Source organism: Syngnathus scovelli, chromosome 17, assembly GCF_024217435.2.
Source record: "Syngnathus scovelli strain Florida chromosome 17, RoL_Ssco_1.2, whole genome shotgun sequence".
NCBI classification, from domain to species: domain Eukaryota; kingdom Metazoa; phylum Chordata; class Actinopteri; order Syngnathiformes; family Syngnathidae; genus Syngnathus; species Syngnathus scovelli.
Genome location: NC_090863.1, coordinates 11,085,690 through 11,099,584, shown reverse-complemented (window position 1 = coordinate 11,099,584; position 13,895 = coordinate 11,085,690). Strand labels below are relative to the sequence as shown.

General features: G+C 37.1%; 1 protein-coding gene across 1 annotated transcript; it reads left to right on the top strand.

The window, feature by feature from the left end:
- The first annotated feature begins 5,323 nt into the window (after positions 1–5,323).
- Positions 5,324–10,373, top strand: LOC125984991 (homeobox protein engrailed-2b). Its single transcript, XM_049747364.2, has 2 exons — positions 5,324–6,211; positions 8,395–10,373. Exons 1-2 carry the CDS (start codon positions 5,734–5,736, stop codon positions 8,709–8,711), a joined length of 795 nt encoding a protein of 264 aa, XP_049603321.1. The 5' UTR covers positions 5,324–5,733; the 3' UTR covers positions 8,712–10,373.
- The last annotated feature ends 3,522 nt before the right edge of the window (positions 10,374–13,895 follow it).

Genomic DNA, 13,895 nt, shown 5'->3' with positions numbered 1-13,895 from the left:
TCTGATTAAAAAGAGACTAAGCAACACACTTTTAATTAGGGCATTTCAAACCTGAACCGGAATTGTTTGAATAATTGTCCATGGATGATTGTCTGATCCGTGGTGAAAGAGAACATTAAAAGTGCTGGTGGACACGGTCATGTTTTTCACTTATTACACTTTTCACTTATTACCAATCCTAAATTAAATACATTTTTTTTCTCATAATTCTAAAATTCACACAACACCCCATAATTACACCATGAACATTTTTTTTGCAAAGTTTTGTACATTTATTGAAAAAAACAACTACAACGAATCACTTAAAAAGAACCTGTCTGACAAACTGAAGTAAGCCAAAAGATCTGAAAAAGTTGCAATACAGAAATTCAAGAACATATTTCAGTCTACAAAGCCATTTGTAGTCACGGTGACAGGCATTATCCACAAATTGACAAAAGTGCACGATGGAGCCAAGAAAGTATCGCGCTGCCGCTGTGATGTGCGCCATTGGCGCATTACGCAGAAGAAGCCCATAGACACAAATAACCGCTAGAGGGAGCCTCGACTGATTGAGGACCTGCAAATTTATTATGCTGCAATCAACGAAAGTGGTAAATTGGCCTTTTCCGACTTTGAACAAGGAAAAGCGTGCTGGAACACCCATTTGGTACCACACTTTTCCATACTTGGGGTCAAAAATGACTCCAAGAATTTTCTATTTAATTTCTAAGGTTAACTCCAAAAACCTTTTATTTTTAATCAACTGTGACGTGACATCGACTACGCTTTCCCCATGATTAACAATACCAGTTGGACACAGAAAAAATCATCTGGCCGAACATAATTTTTGATAAAAAATAAAGCATCATAAACCAAAATATGAAATAATTTGTCAAGTTTACAGAATAAAATCCATTTATTCTAATTGGGGTCATTTTTTACCTTACTTATGGAAAACTGTGGGTGTGGTAGGTTTATTTATTTATTTATTTATTTATTTAAATCAACCTTGATGTAATTTTTTTTTGGTTTCCCTTAAAGCCAGCAAACACACAGAGTGTGATGAACAATTACACAATACTTGATGGTGTTTTCATCATTTGGTGTCATGGTGTGTCACTTTAAACGTAACACACAGCTTCAGGAATCACTCACCGGGACGCACCCTTTCTTCTCCAGAGGAGAAAGTTTGAGAGAGCTTTTAAATTTGAAAAAGCAGTGGAGCAAAACCTCCCTTTGTCACCCATGACTGCGGTGAACTCATGCAGGACTGAGCATCCAGTCCAGGCTGCCAAGCTCTTCTGGAGCCAGGGAGGCCCATCAGTCGGGCCTGTGGGCTGCTTTCACACCAGGTTAATCCACGGCATGGTGATCAGGGGGATTAAAGCAGTAACTGATAGTAACAAGCCTACTCACAGCCTTTTGAACATGCTGTCAACGCTCCGGACTGAAACACATGCACCGAGTGGTGCTAGAAAAGCAGATACAGGAAGATGAGTGTTTTCAGGTAAGGGTTAAATCTAGTTTTGGTTTATATAAGGGGGGTGGGTGGAGGGGAGAATGGAACACACTGGACACAACAGTAGGTACTCCTCTCCAATCAAATTGATTGCAATATTTACCCTGCATGACACAGAGCGACATTGGGCTAACTTCGTGTGGCTACTGGGCAAAATATTAGACACAATGTTAGGCTGATGATTTCCACTCTGATCAAAATAACTGTGGATGAAATTTGTTTCTTCTATTATCACAGAAGATTTTAGACAGTTAATTGCAGTTTAAATAATGGTTTTCAATAATGACCAAATTAGAAATGTGATTAAATCTTCTAAGAGATTTTTCATGATCTTGGTTTCTCTATTATATGAGATACACAAGGATTGCGTACGACATAATGACTACATGTACTATCTGACGTCCAATATAAAAGTCGTCTCAAAAACATTTGTAAACGTCATCCAGAGAGATCAAGAAGTATTTGACATTTTGCTACCAAGGAAGTGGGTGGATTTTCAACACAACTTTGATTATTTTAAGGGCATATTTGTATTTAATCTACATAGAATCTATGTAGATTGAATACAAATATGCCTATCTTTGTCATAAATGATCATCAGCAGATATTTATTATATAGAAAATCGTAATCTAAATTTAGATTGACCGTAATTATTCATTTATCATGGCAACAAAAAAATCACCTGTTTTATTTTGGTTGATTTCATGATTTATTTCGTTTGTTTATTTAGCTATGGGAGCAATCTATTTCTGTGACTTTTAGTGCCTTTTCTGAGTCTGAGATTTTTCTCTTTATGTCCCTCAAATACAGTACATGTACAGCACAAAAAAGTCTGTTGTCGTGATGAATTTTTTTTGTGAACAGAGGTCACAGTTCAACCATCTCCATTTCCTAATATGATGCGTTAGCGTGTGTGTGATGATTGTGTGGCTTTGCACTAATTCCCCTGTCCCTGTGTAAACAGAGCGCACAGAGTGGAATAGGAAGTGTCCCCTAACCTCGGAGCCCCTCTCTTCCCACCTCCCCCTCTGGGAGGTTTTGTAAAGCGGACAGGAAGCCGATGGCACTGGCTGACCTCTGCTTTGTCTCTTGACTCATCTCACATCTGGGCACCCACACAATGTAGGAGACAGCAGCATTCAGAGTATCACAAAGCCCACCTCTTATCTTCTGAGCTGCACATCAACCAAAGTCTAATTGATGGAAATGATATGCCGCTTTTGGATCAGAATGACGTCGAAGCGTTTAAACAGGTACTCTGAGAAAATCTTACTCCTCTGTACATTCTGTTAGCAAAAAGCACAAAATAGCCTATTAGCAACAGGTCAACTTCATTTTGACCTCAAATTATGTTCGGGTATTTTCATGGGACTCCATCAATTGATTTCAAGTATGAGTATACGCATTTGCATTGGAAATACATAAAAATTGTTATTCAATCATGCTATCCTGAAATGGTATAAAAACAACATACAAAAAAATGCTTGATGTTTTGTGTTACTTATATGCAATACTATGTAAGTGACCATAAATTTGAAGATATTTTTTACTATATGTGATACAAATAAATGTATTTAGACTTAATGATTGTCCTTACAGAACATTACAGTACCTAGATGTTCATTTGTTCTTGAATATTGTGACTAATCATTGAAATATTCAAATGAAGAAACTGCAAAGCAGTTTTTATTTACAGGCTTATCAACAGCTGGGTTGTCCCTTATAAATTTAAACCCTTAAGCCAAAAAAGGACACATTTCATTTTTTTTCTGATTTGATAATTATTCAACTTTCAAAATTGGCGTAACTAACGCAAAAATAAATACCTAAAGAGAAATGTGGGCCAAAACAGCTGCAAAGTCTTGATGTTACACTTGAAGTTATCACTTAAACGATTATGAGATAAAGACAAAATGCATGTAAAATTCATCATTTATTTACACTACAATTTGTTTTCTTTGGTTGCAAATTAAATCTAACATAACATAAAGTATAAACAGACACCCTATATTTTTTTATACCATAAAATGGGTCAGATATAATGAATTGTAATATAATTCATCCCATGACTTACAGTACAAGTGGAGGTGCAAGATGTGACTATTGCTCTACAATAAAGTCTTGTATAAAAATAACTAAATAACTATGAATGAATGAATGAATGAATGAATGAATAAATAAATAAATAAATAAATAAATAAATAAATAAATAAATAAATAAATAACGTATAAGCTCCAAAATGTGATGATTTGATGTCTTCCTGTCGTGATAATGAGACGCCAAAGAGAAAATCGTTTATGCCCATTCACTTTGGACCGTCAAAAATGATTATCATACATTCACAACACATACTGAGACAAGAGCTTTTTACTTTCGTTTTTCAGTCTGACTGCATATGACATTTACTAAGTATATAGCATAAGTATATTCCTTCCAAACTCACATCAATTTTCATCCAGTTAATTCAAGGTCAAGTTAATTTTGCAAGTTGAAATTTGTGGATGACGAATGTACGCGCAAATAAATATCGTCTGGACATGAGCCTTTGTTTAGTGCGTCCAGGCAAGCGTCAGACAAGAAGCATACGTACATTGTCAGGTGCTGCCTTCCTGCATAAAGACAATGGCTTCGCACAGCTCGTTGCGGAACTCCCGTAAGAGCTTCCATTCTTTTTGAATCCAGAGTGAAATAAGCAAATAAAGACACCAATTTTAGAATTGATATGAGGTTCATTATTAATAGGTTTCACGTGTTTTCATGTTTTCCTGAAAAATAAAAACAATGAACCGAACTATGGATGGATGGATGGATGTCTTCATATAGATAGATATCTATTTATCTATTTATTTATAGACGGAGGGATCGACACCTCCGGCATAAGCTATCACACGAGTTTTCACTCTATTGGATTTTACGTTTAAGTTCCGATATTGTAAGACGATGGAAGTAATGAATAATCAATATAAAACTTGAGATGTAGCTATCAGCAAAAGAACGTAATTGATTGTGCATGCTCAATGTTTTCAAAATTAGAAATTATGACGTCACTGATTTCACTGCTCCCAGGCATTGAGTGTGTGTGCGTGTGTGCGTGTGTGCGTGCGTGTGTGTAAGCGTGTGCGCAAAAACTGTTACCCCTGCTGCATTCACGTACTATCGCAGAGACAAGGTGTAAAAGTGTTTAACTGAGTATAGTGGTCTTGGAAAACACCACAATTGAAAATATGCATAAGAAAGTGAACGAAAAAGTCAACATATGTATAAGTGATTGTCTTAAATAATTGTTTCCATCCATGTTCAGCCATGCAATTTATTTTTATGATTAATAACTAATCTATTTTTTTGTTGAAATGTGTTATTTCATATCAATATTGTGATACATGAATTTATTATTTTGCACTTTTGGTGACAATTTCAACGTTGTATTTTTATTGAACAACCCAACAGCATAAAAATCTAATTGAAATAATTAAACTGTAGTTATGTGGGTACACATAAATATGTGAGATGATTGCTAAACACAATTAAAATTGATTACTACAATGATACTACGACTAACTATGAAATCATATCAATGTTAGTTGTTTTACATTACCCATCCAATCGTTTTTATGCAGTTTGCTATAATAAACCAAGGTGCATTTTATTTTCTAATGGTCATGTCATATGTGAATATTTAGTAGGCTATTAAATTTGATAGCACGGACATTTTTGGTTTAACTTGAACGTAGCATATGGGTTGGACCCGTACAGCCTCCAAGGAATTCCGGTAACGTCACGTGACAGGATCTCTGCAACTGTATTGGTCTAAGGCACGTGTCTAAAGCGCCTTAACGTAGCGCCTCTCAGCCAATGAGAAATGAGATCCAAATCCTTCGCGAAAGTATTTGAGCGTCGTCTGAATCAGAATGATTTACTGCTGAGCGCATCAAAAAATGTGCGCAGGGATCCCTTTGAAAAACTTTTAAAAACGAACCCAATTTATTTTTCTCTTTATGAAATCACTGAACAGAGCAAACGATGAGGAATCGAATGATCTGATACTGGACTATGATTTTTTTCCAGTCAAAAAACGGCAGATTTTTCGTTCATCATACGATACTAAATAAAAGTTGGTTGTTTTCATTATTATTATTGTGATAAACTTTTTGAAACCATAGTCAACAGTCCGCATCATTAGATTGGAATACTTTGGTGAATAAGTTCTGGGGAGGATCAGGCGTCATCATCATGGAAGAAAATGCTCGTCGAGACCCGGAGAGCCCTGAGGACTCTGGTGAGGAGTCAGATAGAGCTATCCTGCCTCTTATCCTACCACCTGGCAACCAGCAGTCCCACAGGATCACCAACTTTTATATTGATAACATTTTAAGGCCGGATTTTGGTCGGAAGAGGAAAAATGGGACTCCAATTCAGGAGAGTATCACAAGAAGAAATGAGATGAGAAACGACCCCAAAATCGGCAACCTCGATGTACAAGGAAGAGCTGCACGAGTAGAGGACGATTCTCGATCATCCGACGACAGCCATTCGGATATAATTAGTCGGAAGAGTGAGCTGATAGGCAGTGAAGAAAGTGAGAATGTCCGAGGAGACAACGACAACCGCTGTAGCAGCCCCCAAGCCAGCTCAGCATCTGATGGGGCCAAACAGATGCTGTGGCCAGCGTGGGTTTATTGTACCCGCTACTCAGACCGTCCGTCGTCAGGTTGGTGCAAAAAAATATGCACGTATTCATTTTAATAGCATATCAAAAAGGGGAAAATGTAACCTAATATGCTGGAGTGCAAAAAAAAAACAAAAAAAACCCAAAGAGTTCACCCCCCCCCAAAAAAAAAATCTCTGTTATGATCTGCAATTGTATCAATTCTGAGAATAAACTTCCGTGAAAGTTTTACTACCCTAAAAATATAGCACAAAAGGTTATGAATTACTTGTTTTAAATAGTTAGAGCTACACATCCACCCCCAACTTAATCGACATATCATTGTAACAATTGACAAAGCAATTATTGTACCGTCATAGATAGTTATCTTTATCACACCTTACTTTTAATAAACTAATGTGATCATAACAATTGAATAGTACGCTCTTACTTTTTCTCCTTCACTTTTTTGCACCTTTCCAAAATCAGAAGAAACTATTATAACAATGGCCTAATTCATAATTGCTTTTCTCATACATAAATATAAATTCGACGGTTTTGTATATAGTAGTTCCCTAGAAATAAAGTCGTATGAGAATATACAGTGAAAAAAATGAAGCAAAAATGTAGAAAATGAAGTAAAACCAAGTTTAACGCCATTGTTCCCGACCCTTCTTTGTTAATATTCTATTAGCATATTTTTGACAATGGTGGGTGCCTAAAAAGTGAGAGTGGTGAGTCCTGAAGGCATGGATTAGATGTGAAACGCAGGCCACAAACACGCAAAAAAGAGCAAGCCATGCACATGCGAAATAGATAATAATGTACATTTGTATAAACATGCAATTCTGTCAATAATTTGATTTGGGCTATTTGTCACTCGCTGAAACAAAATATTTGAGGCTACGTTCTTTTGCATAAAATGTGACAAAAAGTATATAGTTTCATTGACTTAAATAACTAAAACTGCAGTCAAACCGAATATTTTGAACGCAACTTTTGATTTGTCTCTTTCTTTTTGATTTGTGTGATGTACGGAAAATCCCGTTGACCCCCCCCCCCAAACAGACATTTGGTGATGTTCAAAGACAACTCCGAAATGATCATATAAGGGCAAAGTGCGACACAAAGCAATAAGAAATTTGTTTTTGTAGCAAGAAAAGTTTTCGTGAAACTAATGGAAAGTGTGCGGGAATCACTACAATGGGCCTTTAAAAGAGCAAGGGGGCTGCTGCAGCTTTTCCGCATTCGGCCTACCAAAAGAGTCGATGGAAATAAAGACTGACGTCATAAAAAGAAAAGCATTATATTTTACACGTGATTGCAAACGATCTACATCCCTTCCCCCAGAGTTAATTTCTGTCAAATGAAGCATGCTGATTTGCGAATTTACGAGCATACGGACTTTTCTGATTTTAAATAGCATGATTGTATTAAGGCCCATATATTTTAGAGTTAAACATAGCCTCCGCTAATTGGAATTTCGTTTATATGTTTCCTTCCGACAGCCCTCAGATATCCTAAGTGGGGAAATTTTGTTTATCGTGTCTTTTTAAGGAAATAAATGCATTATTTAGGGAACAGAGGGAAAAGAGGCGCCCCCCCCGTATCCATCTCAGTCTGGCCCCACCCCCATCACCACCCCCGCTCCTCCTCCTGCAGGCTTCACTGTGTGCGCGCTGCAGCGGATTTGGAGGACACCTTGTATCAGTCTTCCTCATTATCGTTCGGTTTATTCTGCGTCCGCCCCAACACTGGAATAAAACAATATAACAGTGTGTTTGTTTCTCACCCAACAGAATCCGTCTTGCGCTATCATCATGTTTCACATGACTGAAGTAGCTTGTGGCTATGCTGCATGTAATTTATGATGATTAAACTTGACATTCGATCATTTATATGTATATAAAGCAACCATGACGTATTTTTGTGACAATCTTTTATCAGGCATGGCAGGTGGTGTTTATTTACTCATCCACCGAGTCTCCATCTGAAGTAGGCGTCAATTCAGGGAGATGCATTTGTGTGACTAATGGAAACATTGTCGCTTTACAAAGAATCCACAGAATAACTATTTAAAAATAACTAAAACCATCCTACAAGTTATTGAACTCGGCGAAAAATGTGCGATTAAAACACAATATTCATTATTACTAAAAGATTCCATATGAGGCAAACAATTCATGCCAAACTTGTAACAACTGATTGAATCACAACATTTCTCTTCTTCATTCCCACCCCCCAAGGGCCCAGATCCCGTAAGCCAAAGAGGGCTCGGACCCCGACAAAAGAAGACAAGCGACCTCGGACAGCCTTCACCGTAGAGCAGCTCCACCGGCTAAAGACTGAGTTTCAGAGCAACCGGTACCTGACCGAGCAGCGGAGGCAGGACCTGGCCCGGGAACTTGGCCTCAACGAATCTCAGATCAAAATCTGGTTTCAGAACAAAAGGGCCAAAATAAAAAAGGCCACAGGGAATAAAAATTCGCTGGCGCTGCATCTCATGGCGCAGGGACTGTACAACCACGCCTCGTCCAAGGACGCCAAGTCGGACAGCGACTAACCGAGATGATTCGTCTCTCGCTGAACCATGCAATAAATAAAATAAATCACGTCAACACCAGCATTCATACTTCAAATAGAGACAACTTTTAGATGTGTAAAATGTGTTTGCGTGCGTTTATGTGTGCGCGTATGCTACGCGCCCTCAGGGCTGTCAATGGTGATAGTTTAAAAAGCGGCAGAAAATGGCAATTTGGCCAAATTCATTATAATTATTGGAAAAAAAATATTGGAAAAATAATGAGCATATATTCTTTAATTACAACACACGAGGGAGTAAAGCGTTGTCACTCAAAGTCTTAACAACTTAAAGTCAAGCGTTTGTTTTGTTTAAGTGACGCATGCGTGGTCAAACAAAAATGAAAATGTCCATGTTTTTATTTCTCATTATTTTTAATGTGTGGTGACAAAAGAGACACTTGGGCGTGAGAGTGTGGACTGACTGGCTGAGACAAGTGACCTGCGTGGACAAAGACGCGCTCAGTAACGAAGCCTGATTCACAATAGTGATTAAAAAAAAAACAAAAAAAAAAAAAAAAAACACTATATGCTAAAATCCAAAGATTTGTTTTGCTGCATTTTGGTATCTCTGTTAAGAATTTATAAAATGTTATTTTATCTTTTCTGAATTAATTGATATATATTTTTGGGGTTGTTTTTATCGCCGTTAGTGTCTGTTTGTTTTTATAGGCGTTAGTGTCTGTTTGCTTATAGTACGGTGACAGGAAGTCTGGTTGTTTAGCTCAGAATTTTGCCTCAAACCGCCTTTATGGGTGCCTATTTTATGCCGAAATGCGGAAGCCACATGTTGGGAACACGTCGGCCGGCACCCGCACGCACACACAAGATTCTACTTGATTATTTCCCCCCCCCCCCCCCCCCCCCCCCCCTATTTTATAAGTGAGCAGAGATTGAAGCTCTCCACATCCGAATTGGCATAAAAATTGCACGCTGCTCATCTTTCCCGATTTGATTGAGCCTACTTTAGACAACTGATATGATCATTTTATAACAGTCATTACCAGCATAATAAAATTAAACTCAAATCCTTTTAAAAAGTCTCATTGGCTGAGCTCCACGCGCGTGCTTTCAGGGAATAGGTTGTCATTCAAAGTAAAGAGTTGGCACCGAAATTTATGGACCTATATTACTATAGGCTATCACATCCACGAATGTTTAAGAAACCTGTTTTTTTTTTAATCCTTCTAGAAACACATAAACAATATATTCGTATTTATAATAAAACCGACATGTTGACTCACGTTTACATAAGTTATTTTTTCCTGCAATAATTTTTTGGGAGTGTAACATATCAAAGGCCTTTTGCTGAGTAGAGTTAACGATGAGCCAAACCAAATGGTTGTCTTACAATGCTGTGAATGTTTTTTTTTTTAATCTATATTTTCTCGACTGCTTGAGGAAATTGTTTGGCAAGTAAACTCATTTGCCTTAAAATGATGTAAATAAAAGCTGAAGTCTGTGGCAGTGTTGTAACGAGAGAGGGATGGCGTTTTCTATACGGTAAATGGGTCTTTGACATAAAAAAAAAAATTATAAAATTGAAATTAGTCATTTGCTCCTCAGCCGGTTTAATTTTTCTGTTACATGGTCCTAATGGCAATGATTTTTTAAAATGATGGTAAATAAAATCAGTGCAAAGTGATTTCTGCAATTTTATTTGAAATAACAGAAACGTACAGCAAACATGAGGAGATGAAAGTTTGCATTGAGCAGAAAACTGAGTTAATGATTCTGTCATCTGGGAAATCAATTTGCATAACAATAAATGCATAGATGGACAGAGAAAAGAGCACTACCCTTTCCACTTGGCACAGGATAAAAGGAAAAAAAATATATAAATAATAATTTAAAAAAATAAAATAAAATATATATATATATATAGTATATATACACATATATATATATATATAGCATGCTACTTGTGTCTTCAAGGCCTGAATTTAGTGATGAAACAGCAGAAAGAATGGGGGGAAAAAAAAGATGTAATGTTTGTCTGAATGTAAAGAGCCAGAGTTATTTATCTGACTCCTCCGGAGAAGCTTTGACTCAGATTCTGTGAATGGCTACTAGAGGACTTCATCTGCATTTTCTTTTATGAGCTGTCTTGTATATGGAAGTAACACCCAACGCTTGCTGACTTGATGAGCTGAGCTCTTGACTTGGGACTGGGAAAGGGGGAAGGCAGTGAACAGAGCCTCTGTGCACAGTCTGTGTTTGTCAGTTGAAGGGCTTGAGGGTGTGGGGAGATGGTAGAGGGGGAGAGGAGTAAAATCACCAGAGAACCTGGACGAAGGTCAAAATACTTTGGGTGTCCATGCAAATAGCAGCAGGTGCCTGAGTTGCTGCCAAGGTTGGTGAGAAAAGGACATCAATCTCCTCAGTGGTTCCAACTGTGGAGATGATTTCATATTCAAATGCTTCATGTCATGCACTTGCTCGTGTATGACATACAAGCATTCAATATTTCATTTTTGTAACTGCATCGTCATTGCGGATTCAACCCAGTGAAAGTTATGAATTGTTTTATATTGCAAAAAAAAAATGGTCAAAGGATAAAAGATTAGCAACTGGCTATCCGCTATGCTTGCTTATGAAGGAAAAATCCAAACTTTTTAACAAATATGTAAAATGCACATATCCATTTGTGATAACTTAATTCAGTTTTATACTTCATGAAGGTCGTGCAATTCTGAAGTAACATTTTAGAAGAAACATACATATTAAGATGAACCTTTTGGGGCTTTCTTCTCAACATTTACAAATGAAGAAATATTGACAACACTGAACAAATGTATACAAACTAAAATGATGCTCCAAATATTGTTAATAGATCTATTATGAAATCATGGTCACTGTGATTATCCTCTATTGTGTCTTAAGCTACTACTCCCAAGCTATCAAGACGCATATTTTTGAATATGTAATAGTTCCGTTTTTTTTTTTTTTTTGGAAACAAAGTTCATGTCCTTTCACTCGTCTTAAATTCCTCCCCTTCTGCAAGAGGCAAATGGCAGACAAACAGAGAAAAGAAAAGTACATATACAAGTAGCGATGTCCCCCTGTGTCTCTGCCAGACAAAAGATGACCCATCAAGTTCCCCTTCCCCCCACTGAGTAATTTAGCCATAGTTCTCTAAAACGCTTCCTAGTCAAACCTGAAATATGGAATGAAGGGGACGGGGGCTTTGTGGCGGAAATATAATTACTGCCCTGAAAGCTGGAAAAGATGGAGAATGGGGGATGACATCAGAGCAATTTCACACCCAGGCTTTGGATGGCCAGGCCAAGCCTGGGCCTTGCTGTGCTACACTGATCAAAGCCTGCTGCAGCCGCCCCAAAAGCCAAAAAAAGGGAGACTTAACTATGCTAATCTCCAGGACAAATATATTTTAATCTTGTTAGAATACAAGTTAATGCCACAGCTCAGTGACCAAACTTTATACCATAAGGATACAAAATCACACTTTTGTCTCACAAAGATTTTTTCCTATTCACTAAGAATGGTGGATTGAAGTGAAATTTATATTAACTAGCAATGAATTCAATTCTTTACTTTATGGAACAAATGGTGGGGGACAGGACACTCATAGGAGACAAGATGTGTTGTTGATTGCTTTTTTTTTTAAAATTAATCATTAGTACAAAATTAGATATTTGATCTAAACTTTTCTCAAAAGACACAGCCGGCTTGATTTGGTCCAAAATCCAAGTTTTACATTCTGGGTCTTGCAACCTACTTCAAATACGATTCTTTTTTTTTCTCATAAATTATACATGTCTGTTTTAAATGATACCCATCTTCAAATACTGTTGCTCTGGTTTCATGTAGTAAATCTACCAAAAACAGCGACAGGACCTAAATCTCTGCCAATCCGTAGATAGTTTGTGGGAAATGAGCAACAACAGCTGTGAGAACTGTCTGTCATCTTTTGTCAGCACTTTTGTAACCCTTGATCTGTCATGTGTGGAAGCTGAGCTCACGAACATTTCCAGACAGGCAGCTACACAAAGACTTTGCAAGGGTCCTGCCGTGACTTTAATTACAGAATTGAGAGGAAACTTAAGCAGCAATGAGGAAAGGAAGGAAGAAAGTTGAGACTAGAGCAGAAAAAGGAAACCAAAAGGGATGCCTAATGCACTAGTTCTTATTTAGGAGGAGGAGTCGTGTTTATATTGGATGTCCTACTAGGTTTAGTCTGTCTGTCTGTCTGTCTGTGCACTGTGAGGCGGACATGCTAAATAGTGCGCTACCGTGCTGCCCTGGCAAAACACATGGAAATAAATACAAAATAAATACTGTGAGGCGGACATGCTAAATAGTGCGCTACGGTGCTGCCCTGGCAAAACACATGGAAATAAATACAAAATAAATATAGATATAAATACAAGTAAATATACTTTTTTATTTAGTATTCAATGATATTTTGGTATATATTTTCTTATTTTTATTTATTTGGGCCTTTTGTCATTTTCAGTGTGGAGGGTGACATTGTGACAAGGCATGTCATATAAAGTTGGCTTTATTTTACTTCATAAAAATGATAAAACTACAACCAATCGCACACACATACACACTTCCTGCACATCAGTTACATAGTGTAGTCATGCTATCTTAATAAATCCACCAAAAGCGTATGCAACCTGTTTTGAGAAAACACACAATTTTGCACCCGCTTTTTGAGAACTTTGTCAATTATTGAAATGATAAAGTATGGAATGAATAATGCATAATTAAACATTTCAACTTGAGTTTCAGTTGCTAAATGGATTGTATATATTATGTAATATCGTAAGTAAAGACCCGGTAAGGTCATGGATGGGCGGAGTTGTATCTTTCACACTTACTTGGGTTTCAACCTAAATCTAAATTGAACTACCAAAATAAAACGAAACACAGATGAATTACCTTACTGCATGTTTGCATGACAATAAATATAATAACACAACACCAAATCCTGAAGGTAGTACCATAATGCGACGAGTGACACCATGACACCAAAGAAAACAAGCGTATTTTATAGAACACGTTTGACATTTAATTTATAAACCGACTCATATTGAACATAGATATCAAAATAATTATGGGAGATAATTAGTGTTTGTAATAAAATACTACTCACATACGCTTATTTTTATTATCAGCAAATAAAAGCCAACCCATTAGA

What these genes read in the sequence shown, in the direction of transcription:
- LOC125984991 (XM_049747364.2), top strand. Translation starts at nt 5,734, where the DNA reads ATGGAAGAAAATGCTCGTCGAGACCCGGAGAGCCCTGAGGACTCTGGT. An exon ending in CTCAGACCGTCCGTCGTCAG is followed by an intron (nt 6,212 to 8,394) that starts GTTGGTGCAAAA and finishes CCACCCCCCAAG; the next exon opens with GGCCCAGATCCCGTAAGCCA.